The sequence below is a fragment of the Platichthys flesus genome, chromosome 21 (genome assembly GCF_949316205.1).
Source record: "Platichthys flesus chromosome 21, fPlaFle2.1, whole genome shotgun sequence".
NCBI classification, from domain to species: Eukaryota; Metazoa; Chordata; class Actinopteri; order Pleuronectiformes; family Pleuronectidae; genus Platichthys; species Platichthys flesus.
The window spans coordinates 6,616,121-6,643,997 of NC_084965.1; the positions used below are offsets into that span (position 1 = coordinate 6,616,121).

The 27,877-nt window shown below is 45.9% G+C and overlaps 1 protein-coding gene across 2 annotated transcripts; it reads left to right on the top strand.

The window, feature by feature from the left end:
* Window positions 1–2,418: 2,418 nt before the first annotated feature.
* On the top strand, window positions 2,419–27,877 carry dipk2ab (divergent protein kinase domain 2Ab). Of its 2 annotated transcripts, none has more exons than XM_062379859.1 (4): window positions 2,419–2,857; window positions 8,822–9,710; window positions 21,175–21,478; window positions 25,533–27,877. In XM_062379859.1, the coding sequence occupies exons 2-4, from the start codon at window positions 9,057–9,059 to the stop codon at window positions 25,877–25,879; spliced, it is 1,305 nt and encodes a 434-aa protein (XP_062235843.1). In that variant the 5' UTR covers window positions 2,419–2,857; window positions 8,822–9,056; the 3' UTR covers window positions 25,880–27,877. The 2 variants fall into 2 exon arrangements, with proteins under 2 accessions (XP_062235843.1, XP_062235844.1); XM_062379860.1 differs by having other exon boundaries at window positions 2,419–2,595.

Here is a 27,877-nt window from a genome sequence, read left to right on the forward strand (position 1 = left end):
TGGACCTGTTGGGTTTTCTTAACGTTCCTTTAGCAGTGCATGTGTGATGTTGACCATCTAACTTTGAGGAGTGCTGCTGAGAACTGCACAACTGATCAGGTAAAAGTAAAGAATGAAAATAGAAAGAAATCGCACAAGTTTATCATTATCATCAGTCACAGTTAAAAGTTGACCCAAATATGTAAAGGTCCTATATAAGATTACACATCAAATTATTATTCATGTGCCGCAAAAACCATGACAGTTGACCAAAGTGCTGCACGATAACTGAGGAAACAATTGAAAAACAATAATAAATAATTAAATAACTAGTATAAAATAGAATAAAGTGATGTTGATGATGATAATGCCCTTTGAAGGACACTTAAAAAGCTTGAGAGTCTTCAGTCTTTAAATGTATCACATTAAAGAAAACAATCATGTTGCAGTGATAAAACAGTGGTGAAACTGCAAACATTTTAATATTGCACTAATAAAGTTTACTGCAGGCTGGTGACCCCTGACAGTTTATGGTATATGGAAATAACTGGAAATTAATGCGGCATATTCGGTGTCATTTGTTGAGCCAGATTTGATTTATCACCGTAAAACCAAATTACCGCCCCAACATCATATATCAGAGCTTTATTGTATCGTACTCCTTAAGTGTTCCTTTTGGCTGTGAAGATTAATTATCTGAGCTAACATACACGTCAGATTTTAGTTGCTGAGTTAAATATGAATTTTCCACATAAATGAGTCCAAACAATATCCTGCACCTAAGAACTGAAGTGTTGTTGAATTGCTGCTTCGGAACTCTATATTCTAAACAGGCCACTCACAATAAAACACTGCTCCTCCTGTTTCCTCTATGAGTTAAAGTGTTGGAGCCGAGGATGATGATCAGAGCCGGGCTGACCGATGAGAGAACTAACAGAGTTGTAATCTTGAGGTCACGCTGCTCGACATCTTCGCAGGCCGCAGGTCAAACATTTCGGAAGCAAGTGTTGAACTCAGTTTAGCTGCAGGGACATCATCATCATCATCATCATCATCATCATCATCATCATCATCATCATCATCATCAGCAGCAGCAGCAGTAGCAGCAGCAGCAGCAGCAGCCCAGACTGAGACCTCCGCAGCTGTTTGGATATATCATCTGCTGGGAAAAAGCCCTGCAGGTTTTTATGTGCCAGTGTTCCCTCTTAAAATAACAAAAGTATATATGTGGGACCTAAACAATATCATTGGCAGATTTTTCTTGAATAGATTCAAAGATCAGGGGCTTTTTTTGCATGACAAAATGTCAACAAGGGAAGCTCAAATCCAAAAGCATTCAAACATGTAAAACAAGAACTGATTTAGGCCTGGTCACATAGTTCACGTTTGTCGACTGACACTGTTTATGTCAATTTACCTTTTGTCAAACAGTTGCTAAATATCTCATACTGTTTTGGAATATAGAGCAACCTCTGGCTGTCCTCCCCAACCTCTCCAGCAGGTGGCGGTAAATACAAACTAATGTACGCGGTGATCTCACGAGGCCCTGACGCTGGTTCCTCCCTCTGCTCAGACTCAATCAGTCATTGAGCTTCATTAATCAATAATCAATCAATTAATTAATCAGTCAGACCATTTGGGTTGATTGTGACTCATTCTAAGCTTCCACTTACTATGATTTATAGACAAAGCGAGACACAAATATAAGAAACTAACACCGGCTACTGCAAAAACTTTTCGAAATGAAATCAGGCCTTTTGCACCAAAGCAAAAAAATGCAAAAGTAAATAGAAACTATGTTGGGGCTATTTTTAATATACAGAGTACAGCCACAGTTTCAAAGCCCAGTTAAATGTCTACAAACATTTAGTTAAGCATTTCCTTTACCTGAGATGTGATGTTTTTGGTAACATTGTCCCTTCATATTTAAGGATTAAGTGCTATTTTAAAACTGACATTTCTGACTTTTTGGCAAAGTTATGTCAACATATGCTTCTTCAAAGATCTGTATTGTCATTTTACCCATGCTGGTCCAATGATATCATAATAGGCTTCTCTCTCTGGTCAAACTATATAACATGTCAAAATAACGAGAAATGTGAAATAAACAACCATAACATCAGCCAATAACTAAATACAGAAACTAGAATAAAGCATTCATTAATAACACACTGTTTCCATCATTTTAAATATGAATATTGTGATGATTTTTATGATTACTCCCCGTTAGGATCATTTTCTCGGTACATTGTTTTATATAATGAAACTATATAATGAACTTATTCTCCTCTAAAGTTTTTTTTGAACAATATAAATATTCGGGTGAACACCGAGCTGGGGGCGGAGCTTCGGACCAGACAGCATTAGAATAATCGCCTGGCAACCGCGGCCGTAAATCGGCGGTGGGTGTCGTGAGAGGGAAAAGAGGCTGGTGTTGAAAAGAGTCGAGTCCATTGTGGAGTCGGAGAGGAGTGAGCCGCTGCCCCGGAGAAGAAGCACGGCAACACGGCTGATCTCTGACCGCACACGGACCCATGAGAGGCGGACTGTCGCGGACGGTGTGGCGCAGCACAGCCGGCAGTGAAGAGGAGCGATTCGTCCGGTCGGAAAGCACCGGTACGTGAAGAGTTAAGACCCGACACCCCAACTGTTTATCCGAGGAGCTAGCAGGCTAGCTGGCTACATCCCCGGGAGCTAGAGAATGGGGAGCCCGGGCGAGTTCGCCTGACTGAGCCGATCTCCGTCGAGCTTTCCCCCCCTCACCCGGGGGACGCTACCGTGGCTGTGGACGGCCCCGAGCCTCCGTGTTCCGCCGCAACTCTGAGGGAATGACACCCGGCGAGCGATAAGCGTTTTGTTCCAGTGAGAAGTCTCCCAGGTTTGTTCCTCACTTTGTTTCCCCTCCGCCGGTCCGCGGTGAACTTCAGCCCCGTGAACCCGACGCACGCAGCGGAGTCCCCGGCGCCTCGCTTCGTGCTAGACTAGTTCAAAACAAGGACTGCGAAGGGAAGCGGGTTCTCTCTCTGGTTCTCGTTCAGCACCAGTGTCAGAGCAGGTTCGACACATGTGATGCATCAACAACACAAAGAGTTGTTAACATCAACACAACTCTTATCAGATTGCCTGCATCCTCTGAACGGGGGACAGGAAGCGTTTGGTTACCACAAATATCGCTCATGGTGGTTGTGGTGTCATTTTTCTGCATCTCCAAACGAAGTGTTACAATCAGTCTGCAGTTAATCTTATCTCCTGCTGCTGCGTGCATTAGACAACATTAGCCATAAGATACGATTGAACTTAATTGGTTTATTGAAGTTTATTTCCACTATAAATTGATATAACGAACAGAGCTGCAGACTGCTGTCCTCGTGCACGATCCACTGTGCAGCCCAGGCAGATGTGGATGATGTGTTGGACGGATATGCATCGTCCCTTCAGCCTCGTTTGGCTCTTTGCATGCAGGACGTATGCAATTCAAGCAGCAACATTGGTTATAAAGATTGTATTTATTCACCTGAGGGTCAGTTCACAGTTAAAAAATGTGGCTGCAACCTGTTTTTTTCTCTTTATTGCCTCTAAATTAGATGTTTAATCAAAAAATCAAAAATAAAACTACTGTATCTCAACAGGTTTCCACTCGGCCGTCCTGATTTGAATTGATTTTCCTTGTAATTTCCCTCCTTGTTGGTGTGAGTAAACACAAGGCTGAGAGATTTGCTCGTCGAACACCAAGACTCGGACTCCAGACTGAGATTGAGGGGGTAATTTGTGCTAATAGCTCAAATTGAATTTAGATTTCTGTGGAATAATAATGGTTGTGTGCCTCATTTGTGTTTGTGTGCAAACCACTGCCCTAGATATCTTCAAGGGGGAACAAACTGATTCCCAAAACACTCCCGACTGTTTTGGTTCAGATAAAGATTATATTAAGTCGCGAGGAATTTCTCCCGACAATCTCATGAATGAATGCATATTTATTTTTCACAAGACAAGACTAATTACGGAGGCTTTCTGCAAGGTTGGTCGACGAGGGAACTGTGAAAATAGACCAGTGCACTTAAGATCTGCTGCTGGTGGTTGATTTGAATGTTTCTCGGCGCTCGGCGGGGGAATGTTTTGCAGCGGGAGCCTAAAACCTCCCGCAGGAGCTGAATATTTAAATTGTTCGACCTCCAGACCCGTGAAATCAAATGGAGAAAAAAACAACAGATACAGAGCTGCATTAGAAGTGACCTCAAATTAAATGATAAATGTCTACCAGGTCGTTAATCCTGACCCCGTAACTGACCCTGACACCCATCCGCCTATTCCAAATAGTTTGCTTTGGCAGCTTGTTTAAATCACCTCGTGTGCACCCTCACATCGCCAACGCATTTCCTTTCGCAAGATCACCGACGTGAGATTGCTCGTGCGTCACAACTTTTCCAAACTTTTCGCTGAGGGCTGCTGTCTCGTCGAAAATACGCAGCTGTTTGAATTAAACAAAACCGACCACGCTCTGCGCCGAGGAATCCAGAGCAGAGTCGTCCCAGTTCAAGTGTGTCCTTCCAAACAGCTGCGGCGCTTTGGCGCAGGAGCAGATATCATTGATATTCTCATTAAAATCTCAGGCGTTTTGGCTGGGGCCGGAGATGAACACACCGACGCTCGTGTGTGTGTGTGTGTGTGGGGGGGGGGGGTACTGCTAATTGGTGTTTATATTCTGAGGACTCTATGTTCCACGAGGCGTGTCGTTTGTATCCATCCATCACTGTCTACGTCTCTGCTGTACTCAGGCGGTCCCACTGTGGCCGACTGTTTTTGTGATCAAACACTATTGACTCCCGCAGTCGATAACCTTGACAACAGTAGTTCCTCTCTCCAGCTAGAGCCACTCATTGCAATGGAAAAGGGGGGGGGGGGGTCAGAGCAGGCTTTTTCCGATCTTTTGAGTAAGGCTTCATGGTAATGCCGGCACCGGTCTCCGGAGAGGGGGGAGAGGCGTTCATGTGTTTGTGTGTGTGTGTGTGTCTCCATTCAGAGATGGAGAACTGCTACTCTGTATTCAAGTGATCTCTTTCCATTCATTTCCATCACAAGAGCAATAACCCAGAGCTTCTCTCACCGTGCAGTCCATTAGCTATACATTTGTCGTATCTCTCTTTTGCGCTCTCTCCCCTTCTTCCTCCCGCACTGTATTCCCATCCTTTCCCACCACTTCCTCTCTGCCACACTTCCTTCTGCATTTCCAGTGGAATTAATCAAGCGTGTTCGTGTGTGGCTTGACTTCATTATATCATAATGAAGTTTAGCCTCAGGTGCAGTGAAGGAAACGGGCGAGTCCGGGAGTAGCCTTGCACTCGTTCAACATTATCTCAAACCCGTTTTTTTTTGCACAATGACTGAAGGAAAGATTATTCGAGGAGGAAATTTCTTTTTTCGACCTCCCTACTTTCTTATCTTGATTATTCTGTCATAATCTAAGTTTAATAAAGGTTGTAATATTGGAATATTACAATGTCATCTCCACCCGTTCCGACCTTTTGTCATTCTGTTTTAAGCCGACATGGGGCCTTTTGCTTCATCTTGCGCCTTTTCTGTCCCAGTAATGAGCCATTTTGCGGCTCTTTAACATCTGCCAAACTTGGAACATTTTGAATGCAAGACTCATCTCCCATGCATGAGGAGTCAGGCATCCTTTGATTTGCCCTCCTTTTCTTTGCCTCCCTTCCGAAACGCTCACCATCCGTGTACTTTGTAGGCCGAGAACGCTGAAAAACTTTCTTAGCCCACTTTTAGCAAGCGGCTGTGCCCGATGAGAGGTAATTTGGTGCTTGTTCTAAACAAGCTCCCCTCTTGGTATTGTGCATCCCTCCTTCTTCCCGGGTGCAGAGGGAGCAGAGGCACCTTGGGGAGGAATGGAGGAGGGGAGCTAATTTAAAACACACTTTTTCCTCCCAATGAGGTTTGTTCAAAAGAAAACACAGCTTTAAATTTCACTGCCCGTCTATTCCTATGGGTAACATCTGCGCTGGAATACAAAGCGTCTGGCTTTAATTTGGAGCTGAAGTGAACTTTACCCTTGTCGAGAATCTGAGTAGGCAACCTTGCTATAGAGGCCTATGCGGCCAGCCCTCGTCTCCGCATGTCATGCTTCATATACCTCCCAGCGATGGGGTGGCATGCAGCAGGAGAGAAAGTAAGGCAGACAGATGAATGGTTCTGCAGGTGCAAAACTTCACAAGGAGCCGTCTAGTGTGGTAATTACGAGGAGAAAATATCCCCCGTCTTAAATTAACCGTGCCATCCTTCCATTAACGCTGAATGTTTTGGTCTCATTCACACCGTTACTGTGCGTGTAATAGCAGCAGCAGCAGCAACCGGCAATAAAACCTAACCTCGTAGCATTTCACTTCTCATGCTCCTCGGCTCCTTGCTCAACAAATGTACAGGATCAAGGATAAGCCACCGCTGCCACAATTGTGTGTCTCCCTCACACGTGAGCGTTTAACACCTTGGTTGTCTCTCATTAACAGAAAAGAATTGCCAGGTGTAGCTTAACCTTTTCACTCCAGCAGTCGGTGAAATCATTGGCACAGTGCACCGACAGCTCTACAGGCAATTGAGGCCTAACTCCATTGACGAGTAAGGAGCTTCGTATCCTGCCGGTGTCAGCCTCCAGCTCATGCATCTCATTATCCCGGGCTGTCAGGGTCTTTTCGCAGGGTCTTTGCTGCAGCTTTACTGTTGCTGTCCCTCCACTTTCTCTCAGGGATGAGGAGGTGAACATCTTTCTTCGTGGGCACCTGGCTGAGGTTTTGTTTCATCCTCTCTGAGCCCTTCGCTGATCCTAGGCAAATCTCTTATCTGCTCCCAAGATCTCGCAGCCAGGTCTGTGCCGTGACGGCCTGTGTCGGATGCTAAATGGCACTTGAATCGAAATCGTGGCGCTTCAGGATATTCTGCTTCGTTTTTTCCTCAAGCAGTCGGCCTCATCCTGTTCCCTGTAGTAGGAGGCAAACTTTATTTTGACTGAAGTTGTTGTTTTGGGGGAGTTTGGCACACACACTTTTCCATCTCTCCTTTCCAATTCAATACGACTATGTTGTGGAATTTGAATATTGTTGTAGGACGCTGTCAGAAGATTGTGTTTGACTTTTAGTTCATCCAGAATGGAGAGAGATTAAGTCATCAGACTGGAGGCAAGTCCGCCTGATGTGGACCAGCAGCTTCTTTACTTCGATGTGGGCTTAAAATAACTGTCATTGTGCTTCATTTTAAAAGGAAAATGTATAAATAATCGTCGCTATTTGATTTAATACTGAGTTTAAATGTTTTAAAGATTGCCTCCATTAAAAAGCTGTAAAAGGAACCCTGGTACTCTCATTATCCCCATCTCGTAATGGTGAGAAGAAAATCCTATGCTTGCTGTTGAGTTGATTTAAGATTTGTGGCGTGAAGAGAAAAATGTATGAATCATGTTTTTCGTTTCCTTTAAAAAAAAAAAAAAAGAAGAAGCAAAGCAGTCTGTAGCTCCCCTATTTGGATATGGTCTATTTTTACTTTACTGATGTTTGGCCTGATCTGCTTGAGGTATATTCAGACCGAGGTGTGAGGTAAGAACCAGTGGATCCAGTTTACTTATCTGACAGTCCACAGCCGCACGTCAGCCCCCCCCTCCCCTCTCGGCTGCCGGCGGCCCCTTCCAAATCTCAGCCGCTTTTCGATCTGAAAGAAAAACGCAAGGAACCCATCGACACGCGCACTAATCACACTAGTGTGCCTGCTCGTTAGCCAAGCCCTCTCAAGTCAGCTGTCCTAATAGGCATGTCCTAATGAGCTCTAATTGAGGATGGCTAATTTGCATGGCCTGAGTCAGTCTTTCTTAGAGCGACTTAAAAGATTCATTTCCAAAAAGCTGATTGGCTGTGCTAACATGGCTTCATCACAGGGCGGACAGCGGGGGGGCCCTTGTGAGGCTTTTTCCGAGAGCATTGTGCTCGTACTGCGAGCCCAGATTGTGGTCTCTCTCTTCCCCTGCTCAGTTCTTCCTCCTTCACTGCTGTTGTCGATATGCCTAATGAAGGTATTCACAGAACCCCCCCCCGTCCCCTCTCAACCACAAATGCTGCTTTAGTGACACCAGCAATTTTCAAAGAATCAACTTCAGAGCATGATTAAATCGAAGCAGGGCAGCTCTGATCAAAGGTTAATCTACACCGCGTAACTCCCTTCACAATGAAACGTATGATTCCTCCATTTTTAAAGTTGGAAGATGGAATAAGGAAAAAAAGCAAGACTTCTGAGCTGTCGAGTAACGCAGACGCCGAGTGATTTGCTGTGCATGGGAGGAAATGTGATGGATACTTCTGTAGCTGCTGACGGGGAGTCCACTGAGGAATCATCCTCGGGGCGCATCACATTTTATTTATACTAAGGGAGGACGTTGTACATTTCCTCCTAATTTGATCACAGACACTTTATTTCCCCGTTTAACATACTTGTTATTTATCGTCCAGTGTTTCGCGGGTATACAAAAAAATCTCAAACAGGCACTGGCAGGTTTTATTGACTTGGCTGTGGGCCATCTCATCTCAGCTCAAAAAGTAATGAAATCTCTCAAATGACCCAAGCAATTCAAATTTGTGAGACCATTTCATATGCCAGAGAAAGTGCTGCTTTGTTTTATTGACGGTATCTCATGTTAGGACGTGTGGTTTGAGGTTGCAGCCCCAGCAGAAGAAAAATGTAACCTTTCTTTCACTTAATCATGACCAAAAGGCCAATTGCAAAGTGTTTATAAAATGTTGTTTACTTTATTTGCCCTGATGTAATATGTTCTCCTCTCGCTTCTTGATTTTAGGCCTGCTGGCTCGAGGTTGCACAAAATACCTGAGAAGGGAGAACATGACTCACTGGCCTCTACCAGAGACCGGCACGGGGCAGATGTGCCAACCCCGCCCCCGCTTGCTGCTTTAGAAGCTCCCCCGGTTGGCCATGACGGAGAGGCATCGAGGTTAACTCTCGGACAATCATCTCAATACCTCTCCTTCCCTCCCCCCCTCAAGACCCCTCCTTGCTTCTAGCCCTTCCCCATCATGCTGCGATTCCTGCCCCTCAAACTTGGTCGCCTGTACCGCTGTCTGAAGCTCCTGTTTGTGGTGGGGCTGTTCGTCGTACTGTTGATGAACACACACAACCTGTTCGCCTCCTTCCAGAAGAATGAGTTGACTGACCGTCGCTTCATCAACCTCAACAAGTGTCCCGCCTGCTTTGGCACCAGCTGGTGCCGCAAGTTCATGAACGGTCAGGTCTCTTTCGAGACCTGGGGTCGCCTGCGTTTCTTAGACGTATTCAATGTCAAGAATGTTTACTTTGCACAGTACGGTGAGCCCAGAGAGGGAACCCGTCGTGTGGTGCTCAAACGTCTTGGCTCCAACCAGGAACTGGCCGAGATAGACCAGAAAATCTGCAAGAGGGCCACAGGCAGGCCGCGCTGTGACCTCATCCAGGCAATGTATAAGACTGAGTTTGCCCGGATCAACGGCGATGTCCGCCTGCTTACTCCGGAGGTGGTGGAGGGCTGGTCCGACCTGGTGCACTGCCCCTCTCAGAGACTGCTGGACCGGGTGGTCCGCCGGTACGCTGAGACCAAAGACTCAGGCAGCTTCCTGCTAAAGAACCTCAAGGACACAGAGAGAATGCAGCTGCTCATGACGTTGGCGTTCAACCCGGAACCACTCGTACTACAGGTACTGTCTGTTTGACCTTTCTTGAGAGCAATTTAAAGCAGTGTTTTTTTTTTTTTACCATTTCAACTGCTCCGATTCACTGTAGTATCTTTTGCACAACACCAGCACTAATATCGAATTGGTCTGAGCACACTAAATAGTATCTTTCTGTGTGATGGCTGCTCGTTTTTATTTGCCACATATCTTCAGATTTATCAGAGCAGCTTTACCTGCAGATGATAAATCAGCAGCACAGGGAGGTGGATGGAGGAGATGACCGATAGTGGAATATATCTTTTTGGTTCGTTCAACGTCTCTGTGTGTAATCATATCCCAAATATTATTGAGTGTATTGATATTTTGTATTACATTTGTCTCCGGAGATGTTTTAGGATTTTATGATAAGAAGAACCTATAGAAGTACCTATAAAGGACCAGCTAGGGTGCACTGTACTGATCAGAGAGACATAACAATATGTGACTATCCCCTGATGGGAGAATCCCCGGTGCCTCACTGCTGCAACCTCAACATAAGCTTTCCAGAAATGTAGGGAAAATCGTACATTCACACACTCAGCATGCGAACATTTGACTTAACAGTGGGATCCCATGGTTCAGGGGCCATTTGGCCGATCCGATATAGCCCCAGATAGCCGTCAGCTGCCCTCAGAGTAATTGGTGTCAATTTGGTGGTGGCTGTGAGGTTAAATTAGCTAGTGCGAAGGATGTGGAAGGCAAGGAACTTTAAACGCACACTTCAATATTTCTGTATTTATCTGAAGTCATATTGCCATGACAATAATGACACGTCATCGCAATTGCAGATTTTTACTTGTACCGTTGTAAGCTTTCAGAGGCACAGTGTCTGGGTTAACGTTGCTACAAAGGAGAGAAGAGCATCGGTACAAAGCAAGCTAGGGTGTAGGCCCATAAAGCCCCCCCAGTAAATTACAGGGTGGGGAATCCTCCTTTTCCTTCCTCCCTTCAAAGATCTGAGATGAACCATTACACCCTCCCTAAACTCCAGGCTACATCGAGACCACGCTCCCGCTATCTGGAGCACGAACATTCCTCCATGCTTAGAATAGAGAAGGGGCTTAAGAGCGGTGGCCTCCCAAAAGATGAGAGATTTTGGCTGGCGGCAATACTGCATATTTAACACTATATGTAGGGCAAATCTGAATTATTAAGGGATGCATCTGTAAATGATCCAAGTTGTTTTTAATTTTGATATAAGTCTGTGTCCGGTGGATTCTCGTCACTTTGTCGACGACAGCGATCTCTTTACAAGGCTCCAAAAATCCTGCTTTTTTTATGCTTTTGAAAATACTGCGACTGACGGGATATATCATCCCATCTCCATTCTGTCATCCTGCATGCCAGAGCTGTATATCATATAAGCACCATCAACTTCTCCTTTCCCTCACTGATTTCCAAGCAGCCACTCAATTTCAATCTCAATCCGGCATTGACCGCGTCTCGTGAGGGAGACAGAACAACAATGGTCATGGCCCATGTCGAGATTCAATAACTTACTCTGACCTCTAACCTCCCCCACACAAACACGCACGGGGTCGGACACCTCCAGGCATTTCAGAGGACAAAAGGCAAGATCAGCCTTTTAGTTTGGGCAATCTATAAAATCTGATTAGCCTTGTGTGGCAGCCCGCCCTTCCCCCGTCCTCCCTTTCTCCTCCTTTCTTTCTCATTGCGACTTTCCTCTGTCTGTGTCACCCATCCCTATTTCTCTGTGTACGCTCCACAAACCGGGCCAGATAATTCCATCAGTGTTTTTAATGCCATTATGCCCCAGTTGAGAAGCTTGGTGAATCACTCCCCCCACCCCCCCGTCCCTTATCTAGGCGTACATGACGCGCACAAACACGTTGTGTGCACACATTGTCTGCAGCTCTCCTCGCTTCGCTCCCTTGCATGTTTACAGGGAATCATGAATTGTTGATCTCGTCCTGAACTTATGACCTGTGGGCATTAGAAGGAACTGTAGGGTAGGTGAGTGTGTGTGTGTGTGTGTGTGTGTGTCTGTGTCTACCGGGCTGGGGGTAACAGATGGTGAACACGGATTGTGGGGGATGTATAATGTAAAAAGAATTGTGCCAGACATCTCAGAGAATCACGGATCCTGAGGGCCTTGACAGTTTCGTCAGCATCACTGGACTCTTGAAAATTGAGGAAAGAAATTTGCAGAGAGGCTGAGAGGGCCTATGCACTAGGTTGGGCAGCAGTAGACCATAAAGAATTAATGGCGTCTATGGAGACTTAACAGGAGACGTGCTGTACTACAACACCTTGGTCTCCTTTTTTTTGCCAGAGGTTAGTTCTGCTGTGTGGGGACTGATTTTAACAAAAGATCCAGAAGTCCTGGCTGGAAGATGTCCGGGTATTTAATGAAACCTGATCCGCACTTCAACTCTGTCACTTAGGCTTCTAGTCAGGTCTGCAGAGACGCTGGAATTTGCGTGGTTGTAGTCAAACATCCATGGTAAGTTCGAGAGGCCATCGCTCAGTGTGTAATTTAAATGTTCTATATTTAGTGTAAATGATTCCTACTGTCAGTCGTCGCCAGAGGGATGGTTTAGCTCTTTCCCCCCCGTCTCTCCCCTCTGGTTTTCTACAGTTAAATATGTGAATAGCGTTTCTGCTGTGCGCTCACTAAGCTGCACTCTCTCTTAGAATGGCTTCTGTTTCTAGTCTTTTGAAGCCACAGGCAGTAAATCGGCCCTGTTTCACTATGAGAAACCAGACCTTCTTTGTCAGTGGGAAACAATCTGCTCTGTTGTTTTCGGCTCCGGCCAACAATGTGTTTTCTGTGTGCTCTGCAGTACAACAAGCATGCATACACTCACACACACATACACAACACCCCCACTCCTCCGTCATGAGGAACACAATTTGGCTTTGGGGAATAGATATTTTTGGAAGACAAAATGACGAAAGCCAAACAAGAAAATCCTTGTGCAGTGGGAGGGACTTAATGCAACTTCATCTGTTTCCTCTCTTGTTTCCTCTAAACCAATGGTGTGTGTCTAAAGGTTGCACAGATGCTTTGGCCTGAGCAGGTTTCAGGTTCTATGATCTGTCTACTTGTGTTGATGGGGTTTTCTCTCAGTCACCAGGAGATAAATACCCCAAAAGAACTATAACTATGTTACATGTTGTGTCGTGTACTTGTTTCCCACAATGTTCAGACAAACAGAAATCCCTAGTTTTATACAAGGTAGCGGGACGTTTCATTTTCGTCGTCTTAAAATTGTGTCCTATCCGCTTTACCCATCTCTTTACACGTCTCTGCTATAAGGTCCTGAAAGAAAGACACACTGGCTAGATTTTATTTTATTGTTTTGACAGAGAAACCCCTGGTGGTTGAAGTTACATACTACATGCTCAATTTGACTTAGTTTACACAGGAAGTGAGTAATTTATTCTAATCTCATATTTTTGTGATCTCCTCTGGTGAGACTTGGATTCATCAGGTGATGGGACTACGTCTGGCCCAACCTTAAATTTGTTCATTTAAGCCTAGTCCTCCCTTCCAAATGATTAAGCTTGGGGAGGTAGCCAGGAGCATGTGACTGCACTTGCACCCTTTTGGTCCTCATCCCTGTCTTGCTCAGTGAAGCTGAGAATAGGTTGCGACAGGCCTGTGGGGTTAACTCAGTCAGCAGTACTCTCATGTCCTCCAGACTCCCCTCTCCCTCTTTCTATTACCGACCTCGCCACCTTGCACAGATCCACCTCCTCATTCAACACCCCAGCTTCATCGGACATGGGGACATACCCGTCCGAGGTCATGAGCCCCTCACACCACGTCTTTTCCCAGAACACAGAAGACTGACACTGATACAAAATCAGAGAAGAGACAGATATTAGAAATGTATGACCTCATCTCCATTCCTCCAAAGATTTTTTTTTATGGAAAACAAATTCTTATGTAAACATCTCCAGCTTCTTTATAAAAACACACCATTCCAGTAAGTAGCTTGTTTGAATTTGTCTTTAAATGGGGGTTGATACCTCTTTGGTATGCTCTTAGTTTAATGAGGCCCTTCATAATCTATTATGATGCTCATTTGCTGCTGGAAGCAAAGCCAAATTCAACAAAATAAATTCAGGGGCGTTTCCTGGCACAGAATGAGACAAACGTAGAAACTCAACAGTGACCAACTGGACCTGGCTGTACCTTAGAGTTGGAACATATATTTAGATTCATCGGGTCAGAAATAGATGTGCTACCTGCCCACATCAGCTATGAGTCCGGTAATCCTGTGACTGTGTAACCGGAATAAAAAAGCAACCTCAACATAAGCTTAAAAAAGTATGATTTCGCATTGGACCATATTTTAAACTAAACAATACAGAGGATAGACTAACCAGTTATTTAATTTTTTTTACATTCAACCTTATCTGCAAGACAGAAGCAATTATTTTACAGTGGTGAATAAAATACAAATTGAATAATGTGGCAAAACCTTTGTAATTGAATGCAGCCCATTAAAGCAGCCCTGCTGTTCTGTATGAAATCTCTTTCAGACTGTCTCAGGGGCTTCACAGGTAGTTTGTTGTACTGTTTGCTTGCACAATACTATGAAATATTGAATTTTCTCTGTAGTGGTAAAATATGAGAGATGCACATTTGCACACTAACAAAGCTGCAGTGGTCACAAACCGTCTGCAATCATTTATATATGAATATAAAGCCTCTGTTTTCTGCATGTTCATGCTCTGACAAAGGATGGACTGAATCTCTGCCGTTTATTTTGTCCGTGCAGCAGCGATACAAATCTGCAATCTTGTGCTCTGGCTTTCTGGGTCATGCCTCTTTCACAAAGAGGATCAAAGCCTCTTGTTTTTTAGTTTCATTTATTTCTTTTCATTTAATCACAGTCACTCCATGCTACCCTGGCTTAAGCGAAAGCCGTCTGTCTTTAAGGCCTGCTCAGTGGCTGAGGTCCACTGGTAAATTCTATTTAAGTTGCTAGTCTGTGATTAGTACCTTTTTGTTTTTGGGTCTGGGGGATTGTGGCACTCTTAGCACATGAGAGTGGACGATGTGTACGCCTCTTAACCCTGCTTCAAGTGCTCCCAAACCCCCTTTCATTATTCGTATAGGCCTTTGTGTACGGACTGAATCCTGTTAGGATAAGACAGGGAGTTATCTGGGCCCGACTCCCTTCTTTTGGCTGCCCTCGCTGGATGGAGGCCCTAGTGGGAACGGGAAAAGAGGAGGAGGAAGAGGGGAGCAGAGGGTTGTTAGTGTGTGTTGTACAAGCCAGGGCCTTGTGGTGTTTTCCCCCCATTTGAATGAGCCAGACTGCTTGTGTTACCATAATCCCTTTCTCTCTTTCTCCAAAAACACACACACCGAAAGCGCACACATGACAGCTGTGTTTGGTTAGGTAAATGCCTGTGGCCGAATCCCCTCCCGTCTTGCTTCCCTCTCCCACCCACCATCTCCTTTTTTTAGATATTTATCCCCCCCACCCCCAGACTCCTACTGTTACAGCCTGCACCCCAGCCTACCTTTAGCCAACCCTCCTGAAGATGCAGTTCTGCAGCGCTGGAGAGTCTTACGTTCACAGCTCTCCCTGGGCCACTTAAGATTGCCAATATAGATCGGTGACGAGTGGCTCTTTGTTGTGCAGCGTCCTCTCGAGAGGGCTGGGGAACTAATGTTAGAGCAAAATATGCTTTTTAGCACACCAGCTTCCCTCTAGTAGTAAAATCGTCAACTGCATTAAAGCACCAACCACCTAAGTTCTTGTCAGAAAATATGGGGGGTAAGGGACATCCTGCAGTATTATCCTGTTTTAAACATTTGTACCCTTGCAATTCCAACTTAATTTAATCCAATTCCCTTGTGGTGGTGTAGTTTTTAGAGGCCGTGTCATAGGCCTTCACCTCTTATCATGCTAGAAGTCTCCCATAGTGTGTGAGCTACCTAATTCCTCCTTCTAGCTCTAGGTTGGCCCGATGCTGCAGAAAGGTTCAGGTGGCGGGTCAGTGACACCCTCTCCCTTCTCACTACGCCACCCAGCTGCCCCTCAGATAATTAGCGACTGCTCTGAAATACACAACCCTTGATGTTGGCCTCAAACCCACAGGCCTCAGGTCGACAGCCAAGTTTCTCTTGGGTGCCTCCCCAGGCCTCATGGGCGGCGATACCACCTAAACTGAGTCAACACGGCCGCGTATGACTTAATACATTCCCTCATCTTCCAGCAGAGGGGATTTATGAGGTGGCTCTGTGCGCGGTGGCTCAGGTTCAGGTCAGCACAGGGTTTCAGCTATCGGCGAGAAGCAAAGTGTGTACTCGCAGCCCTGAGCTGCGCTGTCCTGTGCTCTCATCCCTCATCCTGCACTCATTCACTCTCTTTACAGTGCAGAGGCGCCGCAGAACCCAAAGACCTATCTAACCCATTTCTATCACTGCTTGGCAGAGCTCACCTAATGATGTGTGAGTCTGTGTGTGTCTGTGTGTGTGTGCACTCTCTTCCCCTCTGTGCCACACAACTGTATGTGGTCGGCTTCTCCACCTGACCTCTTGGTTTCGATTTCTCATCCGAGTATTTTTTGACCTCTTACTTTCTTATTGGCTCTGACTCCCCCACACGCGCACACACCCGCAAGCCCAGCAGTGGTATTTAGTTTCAGTCTTCTTCATTCAATGATTTTCCTCTTTCCCAAGACGGCTGCCAGACTGTGACTCTGCACTCTTTGAACTGCACGTCTGGTAAAGAAAGAGGCAGGGCCTTTTCTAAGTTCAGATGCATACACTTTGCAGTCTCTAGCCACTCTTCCTTCTCCCTTACAGACACGCTGCTCAGAGAATGCGTTTCTTGGCTTCTATGTCGGCAACATCACTATTCTGTATAGCAGGGTTGGGTGATGGGGGAAGAAAGTAAAGTGGGGGGAGTGGGGTTAGTAAGAGAAGCAGCAGCATGAGACGAGAAACAAGAGAAGAGGAAGGTTGAGCCGTGTGTGCCATGAGGAGAAGAGTTAGCACCGGTTCCCCCGTGGGGCCTGAGCTCTCACTGCGGACCAACCGACTGGATTTTAAACTTTAAGTGGCCAGCAAAATGCCAGACGGGGCTCGCCACACATCCTCCCAGACCCACAGGGTCAACAGGAGAGCTGCACAGAACAGGGACATGTTTTTTCAAGTCCAGACCTAAGTGGACTCAGCACAGCCGAACAGATGTGACTCCTTCTTAACACTAAGCTCTTTTTAAACGGGTTGAATATTGTTCATTTCATCAGGGCTGAAACGTTTTTTGTTTTGTTGCTTTGGTTATCGTCCGCCAGACTTCCTCAACTTCACTGTCTGATCCCCAGACTCTTCACGAGTCCTGTCCCAGCTTGTTTGCTATGAGGTCGATGGGGTTTTTGTTGAGAACTGAAAATGTTGGGAATTTACGCCACACCCCCCGAGGGGTTTTCACAAGCTGTACACATGAAACACTTATGTGGCAAACTACCAATTTCCTTCTAGCTCTAAGTAGATGTGGCTGCAGGATGAAGGCAACTGCTTCCTTTTAAATCTTGCTTTTATAAACAAAGCTCTGTGTGTCCACCATATTTGCCCGTTTGCGCTTCTGTGTATGTATTTGCGTGTTTGATGGACCAGTGTTCTTTGCAGACTGGCCAAGCCAATATCTTGGGAGCTGCTCATGTTTACTCGGCCCCTGAATGGAGGTTGTTATCATCCCTGGTCACGTTGCATGTTCTCATTCTCACACACACACACACACACTCTCAGATCCAGTTTCACGCAGACACACATACACACACACGCACAAAGAGCCTCTTTCCAACCCTCTCACGCCCACGCCCTCCCCCGAGTGGCCCAATAAGAAGGGCATGCCTTTGTCAGCAGATGTCAGGGCGCAGGTGTGTGTTCCTGTGCCTCTCGCTCCATTCGTTTCATCCTCTTCTCCAGAGGCTGCCCATTTGTCTGTGGCCCTGTTTCATTTCAGCCCTCTCAAATCCACCCCCCCAAGAGGATGCCAGTATGTCTGTTGTATCACAGTGAGGGGAGAGGATACCGCAAACACCCCCTGTCAGTGCTACTCCAGTGCACCGGCGCAACCTTTGAGAATGGATCAGTCCGACTTGGGTCTAGAAGTCGCTGAGGTCTTCTTTAATGAGCAGGATTTGTTTTGGTCTGTTTTCCACTTTCACTTCCTTACGCCTCCGGAGCCAGCCTCATCATATCTGTAACGCAGCATGACCTTCTCACAAAAGAAATACAGACAATGAGAGCATTTGACACTTGGTTTTATAAGTTAAAGGTTTTGCTGAGCAGGAGATAAAAGGGTTTTATCTAACGACAGGGAAAAAAAGTGATTAGACCTTTTTAAAAGCAGTAAAAGTTGCTGGGATGTGTCATTGGAAGTTTTGCACCTTCAGCATTTTTCAATAGCATAACATCGTAGGGAAACGACTGGTAAAACTCACTACCTGTGCCTTCCCAACACACACACACAGACACACACACACTGCCTCCTAAGTCTGCTCAGAGATTGTGCAGTGGATGTAATATTAGACTGGGCCTTCCAATTTATTTCCCCCCCCCTCCTGAACGCCTCATTGCGGATGTTAATGACTTCTGCAGAGTAACCATTTAAAGAGTGCTAAGAGGGAATGATTGGTGGGACAGGTGGAGTATTTATCAACCTCTGGAATGGCCGAGTTTGAATCCAATGCTCAGGTGCCCACTTCATGTGCTTCCCTGCACTGTTCAGTAGCTCTCACCTTTAGGATTATTGCATATACAATTTTAAATGAAGGAAGCTCATAAAAAAAATGGCACCAGAGGTATAAGTCGTCAGGAACCCGATAACTGAGCGAGCGCAATAAGCCTGTCAGCGCCGTGAATGAGCGACATCTATGTTAAGAACCGCAGAAGAGGGCTGCACAGACTTGAAGGCGTTCTTCTCGTAACAGCCGTTGACAGTGTCTGAAAGTAGCCGTAGGGCATTCTTCCTTCTCCTCCCTCCCATCAGCCCCCCCCGTCTCCCGCCGCTCTACATTTGCTCCCATTCAAGCTGCAACCTGACAACAAAGAGAGAGATGTGTTTAGCAGGCAGGTCTTTGCTGGTTTATTCCGTCTGTCCACTGGAGCGGAGAGGTGAAAGACACTCTGTTTGTCTCCTGTGTTTGCCGTCTCCATCGCATTCTCCCTCCCAACAACACACCACTGCCGTGCACTTCCCGGCATCCATCCATCCAGCCGCCCTGCGGGGATGGGAGACGGAGGATGGTGTTTCACAAAGCAGGTTTAGCCGTAACATTGGACAGGCTAACTTTTGTCAACAAGACCGAGAGCCGCTTAGATTTGCAGCAACATAAAGCGATCTGAGGTTTGAATCTGGGTCAAAGGGAAGCGGGCCTAATAGGGATATACCACCAACTGATCCAGCTTGAACATAATCTTTCCGCACCAACTTCAAAAATTAGCAAGCCATTTCCGATATTCAGCCTGTCAAGTCTCTAATCCTAAAATCTCTTATATGGGAATGCCTGTTAGCTAGCAACATCTCAGAAGTCTTGGATTGTCTCCTTTCCAGCCAGTGCACAGTATGTGGGCGTGCAGGCAGCCCACCATTATCCTTTTGTTTCTCAGCATCTGCTGGAATTCCTCACTTTTCTGGAGACGCGTCTACCTCCTAAGATTCTTCTTTCTGTCTAGTTTGTTACATTATAAAATGTAGAGGATGGTTATCAATTCAAGAGTTGTACGGTATGTCATTGCTGAAACTAGAGATACCAGGCACTGACAGACTGGATGCCAGTGGTGCTTTCTAGACAGACTTCTGTCTGGCTCACAATTGATTGGGTTGCCTCAGGGAAATGGCCTCGACTAGGACTGCGCTAAATGTAACTTATCATTGTACTCCCCTTTTGGTGAATATCTCTTTCAAGAGATCCACCCAAAGGTATAGCTTCACACAACCAAAACAGACTTGTAATAGACTGTCTCTCTGTCTGTATCATTATCAAGATCTTGATTTTTCATTGGTGAGATAATTCCAGGGGTGTTAGTCCAGTCACGGACCCTTAGCCAGGCGTTCTTCTCCTTCATTTAGAACTGCAATCAGCTTGTTCCATCATGTACTGTAGCACAGGCGAGATCCATATGCTTTGGCCTTCAATACACTTAGCAAATTATAGCCTTGTCAAGGGGCGTAATAAAGAAGCTCTAAAGCAGCTTAGTTTGAGGAGTGCCTGTGATAAAAATGTCTCCACACTATTCGAAGGTGTTCTAATGAACCCGCAGATCGCTGCGTAGTCATCCGTTGACTTACCCGGGGTTTTCACGTGGAAGTCTTTAGCATCTCGATGTGGCGGGAGTCCAGCGATTCTCTTTGAGAAAGAGTGGCTGCAGAGGGGAGGGGGGGTTAAATGTATGTTTCTAAATAATTTGTGTGTCATTAAAGTTTAAAGGGATTTTGGGCAGCCATGCATATTTTACCCACGCCTGCCTTCTCTCTCTCTCGATAAAAATTGAAAGCTGGTGAGGTATTGAGTTACCAAAAGCATAAAGTAAGACGCGACAGTCATAGTAGTTCACACTGTACCTGCAGTGACCTGGTGCGTTCCCCGCCGTATCTCTGATACGATTGGCTTTCGGGGGGGGGGGGGGGGGGGGGCTTCTCAGGCGGCTGTGCAACGCGAGGGCTCATGATTCTCTTTCTGTCCCTGCTGCTCGGTGGCTGCCTGCCAGACACAGCAGCCTAAGAGAGATTTGTTACATAGGAATTGTGGGCTATCATTAAGCTAGCATATGGCTGGTTGTTTATTGTAAAAGATGGAGCTCTATGGCAGGTGGTGGAGGGGTGCTATCATAAAAGACGGGAGCTTATCACTTGTAGCCAAACTCATGCGAGCGGTACTACCTCATTGTTTAACATTTTTTGACCAGTAATACACCGTGATTTCCTGTCAGCATGCCCAAGCTGCATTAACTTGGTTAGCCAACACCAGGCTGCAGCTTACATCGCCCCACTGCTGCATCACAACACATCAGGCTTTCCTGCTAACTGCTGCTACCACAAATCTCCTATCAGTTCTCTGGAAGCACCGAGTCTGACAGGATACATCAGTTCATAGCTGTAGGGCTTCACCACAAACTGGTCTTTTCTTCTATTAAATTGAATCTGTGATACCCTGCCCTTTAGCAGATTTTCAATTGTGTTCAGAATTGTGCATCAAAAACTACCCAACACTGCACATGGCCACCTTCTGTTTGGTGTGGGGGATTTTGGGGTTTCTTTTTTTCTTCTCTCTCGCAATTAGGAAAGGTATTTGTGTGAAAGATAAACAAATAATGTCTGAAACTCTCAAGGTTCCTGCAATTCATGTTTGTTTCCCCTCTGCCTTTCAAAGTAAGTGTAGTCTACACTACACAGCTTGACACCTTTTTATGTGTTTCTAAATCAACAATCTCTGTTCTCATTTGTTTTCTCAGAGCTTTCCATCAGACGAAGGGTGGCCATTCGCCAAGTACCTGGGAGCATGCGGGCGCATGGTAGCTGTCAACTACGTGGGCGAGGAGCTGTGGAGCTTCTACAACGCGCCCTGGGAGAAGAGGGTGGACTTGGCGCGCCAGCTGATGGATATCGCCGAGCAGCTCACCAACAACGACTTTGAGTTTGCCCTCTACCTGCTCGACGTCAGCTTTGATAACTTCGCGGTCGGCCCACGCGATGGAAAGGTCATCGTCGTCGACGCAGAGAACGTTCTGGTGGCCGACAAAAGGCTGATCAAGCAGAGTGAGTGGCAGCGACCATCATTTCCTGAATACATGTGTTCTCTGTGTGTGTGTGTGTGGGTCCAATGTTTAATACAGCTTTTCCCCCAGAGTTGCCATCACAATTCATCTTTGTTCACAAACAAGCATGTGCATCACACCTTTAAACCACCTGCTGCTGTGGAGCTACCTAAGGAGAAATGTTGCTTATTTAACATTAACACTTCACTTGTGAGATTAGTGCTTCTCTAAAGCTGTAAAAGGTGATAATTAACCATTAATTCTATTCCTATTATGACGCACAAAGCAGCGGTGCTTCCTCCTTTCCATCGTTCAACTGTTTGTCACAGATTTTTGCGGAGCGTGATTCAACCATTGACCACAGCTTCGATTCTCCAGAAAACACTTTATGTGAACCACATCAACTGTAGCTGATGAGGAAGGGACAGGGGTTAGAGGAGAGGCCTCGGGGGACAGACGGCTGTGGGCAAATCTGCACATGCTTGAAACTCTCTTCTGAGAATACACTCCTCCAGCGCCCCTTCTGCCTTTATAGAAGCGTCACCATCAAAGCAAAGATCGCTGAGATAACGAGCCATCTCCACTGCCCTAGTTAATTTTTTTTGCCTCTCCGAATAAACCTCATAATAAAAAAAAGAGAGAGCTACACATCACACTTTCTCTGTCCTACTCCGCGTACCCCTTCCTGGGTTTACTTCAGAGAGACGGGTGACCACCCAGTCAGGGCTCTTGGATTTGTCCCTTCCTGTGGAAATCCCAATTAAGTGGTGAACAGTTGTCGCGAGGTGTTGAGGTTCCACTCGTGCTTGGCGTTAAAACAACAGTAATTACTGCGGTATAATTCTCCTCAATAGCAATGTGACAAAAGTTCTAAAATACGTGTCCGTCTTCGCTGAGGGAAAAGCACTTCATTTCAAATGTTCCAGCTCAGATTTAAGAACAACAATTACTGTCTGGTCAGGAGCAGTATTCTAATAACATGATGAAACGTGGCTATTGCCATCATTATAACGTTGTTTTTCATATCATCTGACATTTGATTTTACCTTTGGGCCTCGTGCCTCATTTGAACCGCCTTCAGGTGTCTGTGTGAAACAGTGTTTGTCTAGCTTATTGGTTTGAGGGAAAGCATGGTAATGTATTCATCCTTGGATAAAGTAAAATTGTTGCCCAATTACAAGATTCCTATACCAGAGAATTGCAAAACGCTATTTCACATGTCTTCCCTCCACTATGCCCTTGAGTTCTTTCCCTTGAGTTTGTACTTTACTTCTTGTGGGATTGTTGGGTTTGTGTGTGCCTCGCTCAGAAATGTGTATATTTACCTTATTGCCGGTAGCTGCAATTTCCCGCCCTGTCACGCTGGCCCTTTGCAAGTCCTAAAGCACAATCCAGGTTGAGACTCCCTTTGTCTGGCCCGACACATTTAGAGCTTGACAACTCAAGCTGCTTACCGTGGCCATTCAGAGTTTAAGCCTCGGGAATGTTTACGTGCTCCCTGTGTGTTTGTGGGACTGGATTTGTTTGTTTGTGTGCGCCACGGAGTAGCTGGAAGAAGAGAGTTGAAGGCGGTAATGAGTATTACAAGGCCACGGCCACGTGTCGGACAGCAGGAGGAAATAGGCGCGCTAACCTCACACGTCTCCACGAGCGCGGAGAGTCCACCCCCTGCAATTAGAGAACTAGTTGGAAAAAGCGAGTTCAAGTGTGTGGCGCAAATCTCATCAGTCTAAACTGAGGCCAATTGATTTGCAGATCAAAACGCACAGAGAGCCGCACGCTGTTCCACCCTTTCATCGCCGGCATCCATAGTGATGCGGTGGGTTTGCGGCGAGATAAAACACACGGCACGTTGAAGTCGCGCCGAGCGCCGTGTGTTTGCACAGTCCAGTGGTGCGAAAGGAGCCATTCCCCATCATTGAGTTTATGGCGTTTTAGAATGGTTTCAACCCTAGTGGTTTCTGAAAACACATGCTGTATAATGTAACACACACACTCACACTTCATTCACGCTCATTCTTTACTCCCCCTGACACGATCGCCCGCTGACTGAGAGACACACACACACACACACACACACACACAAATGCAGCAGCACTTAAAATATTCACACACTTGCCTTTCTCTCACATTCAATAATGCACCCTGAACGCAGGCGAGCATTGTGAAAACCAGCTCGTACTCCTGAATGCCACCAGTAAGGCCAGGCTAACGAGTATTTCAGGGCCCAGTGACCCCTCTTAGCGGGGGACCTGGGAAGGCAGAGGAGTGAGTTGAATGTTTATAAGTTCAACTTCAGCTCCTTAATGTGGAAGACTCCAGATACGCAGGAAACAAAGGAGGCTGGTTACTCATCACTCTCCCAATTAGTTGTTGTCGAATCAACTGAGGCTTTAAACAAGGCATCATGGCACAAATAAACAAATAAAGTGTTGCTGAAAAAATTGTCTTTGGAACTATTCACTGTGAACTAGTGAATAATTTGTTTTTTCAGACATGCACCTTGTTGCTTAGAAAGAACATAACACGAGGATTTAATACAAAAGATAAAAAGGTCCGATGTGGTTTAGTATGAAAATATCGTGGGCTCCAAATTAGGAAGGATTTTTCAAATGGGGTTTTCAGCAAGTCATAACCTGGCAAATATGCAGCTACAGGACCAAACCATTTAAGAATTTAAACCACAATCCCTCTTTTTAAAGCCTCTATATCTCAGACAATGAATAAAAGATTCAAGCTGAAAAACTACACACTCTTTTGATTTTATTTGTCAAGAATATGAATCAAATTGAACGTGGTCAGTCTCTTTGACAACTAATCTCCCTGAATTGAAAAGGATTTTGTTTGGAATGAGAACGGGGCAGAGGTGCAGGAAAATAGACCTCATTCTTCTTTTAGCTTTTGAGTTTTAGTTTTTTTTTGCTTTGCACCTCTTCGTCCTTGACTTTGAACCTTCTCCTCCCTCCTCTTCTGTTTGCCTTCTGTGAGTGTGTGGTGGTGTGTGGCAGTTGGACTGTCTCCTGATGCCACCTGTCAATCAGTGCTGAGGCGTGATGCATGGCCGGCCTTGAAACATTAATTGCTTTGGCCTCACTTCACTGCTTTATGTGCATATATGTGTAGCATGCGAGCGTGTGCGAGCTCGTGCCATGCATGCTCCAGCAGATCCATCTTCATCACCTACTCTGATTGAGGTTGATATGCCCCTCCTCTTCGGGGGGCCACAGGGGCCCCTTGCTAACAGGGCAGCGCTGGATGTTTGATTGAGTTGTTCTGATGAGCCAGAGGAGAAGTGCATTACAACGCTGATACACTGATTATGTTTTCGCATCCTCTGGGTCCGCCCCCTCCCCCCCTCCCAACAATGTTATTGATCTGCGTTTTAATGCACAAACCAATAGCTCTCTCTCATCATGCAGGTTATTTTCTTGGCTCCCTGCTTTACCCTGCACAAGCCTTTTTAAAGAGAAAAAAAAAATGAACTGAAAGACTTTTATGTGGTCTATAAATCTGGAAAGTGGTTCATTTCTTTCAAACGATATTGTAGATGACTTGTTTGGCTTGGTGCTTTTTAAAGAGTTTCCTGTGAGGGGGCAGCAGGATGACGCTCTGGTCCTAAAAGCCTCTGGTCAGGTTGATTTCTCGAGTAGTCATTTGCAATGAAAATGCGGGAATGCTATTATTCCTCTGGGTGAGGTGCAGTCATTCAGTGGACTGTAATCACTCCTAATCAGCTCAGTTTCAAATCTTATTACACAAAACAGAAAGGCATCAACCTGTGACCTGCAGGTTGGTTTTAACTCCTACGCTGTTTACAGAAAGTTGGTGAGGACCTTTTTTTGGTTCGAATGATTTTCATCAAAGTTTTAAGACCTGATCTCATTACCTATTCACTTGATGGAGGCTGTAAAGCACCAGCTAGTGATTCAAATGTTTTTTATATATTTGAAATGAATATTATGCCTCTACGACCATCAATGTTATTGAGATCTTTTTATGATCAGTATATGTTTATTGCTGTGTGTTAATGTCAGTGTCTCTCCATCTTCCTGCAGACAAGCCGGAGAACTATGACGTGTGGTACGAGAGCCGCTTCGAGGAGTGCGACCGGGAGGCCTGCCTGTCGTTCTCCAAGGAATCCCTCTGCTCCAGGGTCACCGTGGACCACAACTACTATGCCGTCTGCCAGAACCTGCTGTCGCGGTACGCTACGTGGCGGGGCACCACCGGGGGCCTCCTCCACGACCCTCCCGCCCACATAGCCAAAGATGGACAACTCGAGACTCTGCTGGACGAGTGCACCAAACCCAAAAAGCGCTACGGCCGCTTCCAGGCGGCCAAGGAACTGCGCGAATACCTCACACAGCTAGCTGCTGGCTCCGCCTCTGCTACAGCCAGGTAATGAATGGAGTTGGCGTCAGCCTAAAGCACTGAGAGACTGGATTCCTTTAGACTTTTTATCTCCAGACTCTTGAGATCCTGGTTCTTGTACATGATGTCATTTGCTCCCCCCTGTGCACCGGAGCAGGACGGTGTTCGAGGTCGTGCATCAGGAAGAGTGAGAATCCAACTTCAAAGCAGATTTGTTAAAGCTCAAGCTTTTTACCTGACTTTGCTCCTGTGTAAACGAGCAGCGAGGCACTAAGAGATTCTGCTTAGAACCAGGATAGAGAGGGGATAGAGGTAACTGCTCCTCTACCGGGCTGGGCCTGCCATGTCTCCGGGGTGGGGGTGGAGTGACAAAGGGCTGTGACGCATCCCCTAAACGCATCCTTCACCGGACCCAGGCTAACGCAAAGCAGAGCGTCCCAGCGACAGCAGCAGCAGCAGCATCACACGGCCATGACAGCATCTATTCAGAATTGTCATTGTTTCATACCACTGAAACTTAACACCTGTTTCATGTTGCCCCCAGGATCTCTCTTTTATTTTTGTATTTTATAATTTTTCAGGGCTGAATCTGAGTAGATTGGTACATTTCCATTTCTGCTGTGCCATGGCTTTTCTTTCCTCTGTAGCATGACTGCAGGGAAGGTGGAGGTAGCATGAATCCCCCGCTGTCAGGCAGCAGGGAAGGCCAAGCTACTGCAGGTAGAGCGGAGAGAGAGGCGGGCGGGGGGGCTGGGGTTTTTGCTTTTCATGCGGTAGAAACCGAACACCCTTCACGGCTATCGGCAATCATACGGCAATCATCTTTTTTTATTTTTTTTTGGGTGTTATTTTCCCTTTAATAGGAACCAGAGCGAGTGAGACAGCAGCACATAGGAAGAAGGAAAGGGAGTTATTATACAGTGGTGGTCCCTTGATGCAGATGTGCCTATACCAAAGAGGCTATATGTAATATTAAAAACCCCCGAGCAGTACACAGTGACAGCACCTCTCCCTCCAGTTGTTCCCCATTTGAGTTACCCAAAGGAAACCGCAATGTGTACACAATCTCATGTGAGCTGGCAGGCCCGCATACTGATTTCCTCTTCAGGCAAGAACCAAGACTAAGATTGGCAATACTCGTTGCCACATCAGCCCCACTGCTTTGTAAATCTCCCCTAGGATTGATAAATGACGATCAGTTAGGCCGAGGCACGTTTTCCTTCAACCGGGCTGCAAAAGAAGCTCCACTGAATGAAAAGGAGGTGATTCTTAAGAGGACGGGGAAAACACGATAAAACCGCCAGTTTCTCCTTTTTTTAAATGTCTGTAATTGATAAATGAAGCCTATTGTTTTGAAGCTCTCCCGCTAGTGCCGGGTGCCGTGAGCTCCAGCGAGTCCGAGGTATAAAAAGGGAATGAAGATGTTCAAATTTATTTTACCTTGCTCCGGAGCTGGCTTCTGACCTGCACATTTCAAATTTCGCAGCCCAGAAATATCTGTTGAATATTGAAACGCTCGGCACCACATGGAGGTCGGGTTGATTTCATACACAAAAAGAGGCAAAATAAAAAATATAGGCCAATTTGACTCTGATCCCACTTGCTTTGTGCGGGATCCGTCTCAGTCTCTAAATTCCCAGTGGAGAGTTGTGTAGCACAGAGTCAATAGACGGGCCGATAATCAAGTAAATAGGAGCCGCTCCACCTAAAGCAGGAAGCACGTGGCGCTGGTCGGTTCGGAAAAGCAATAAAGAGAAGCTCGGCTACTGTATATGTGGGTCTGAAGCCCCCCCCCCCCGCTATGTCCGATACATTTCTGTTTCCCCACGTCTGGAGGAACCTGGAGGGATTTGTACGTGCATAACTAACTGTTCACTTTTGTACTGTAATTCTTTCTTTTGAGTATTATATCAGCATTGTCTGATTTTTCCTGTGCCTTTCATTCAAAAGTTGTATTGACAACTTTTAGTGGGTTTAAATATTGAAATAAATGAAGATATATATATATATAGATATATATACAATTGAA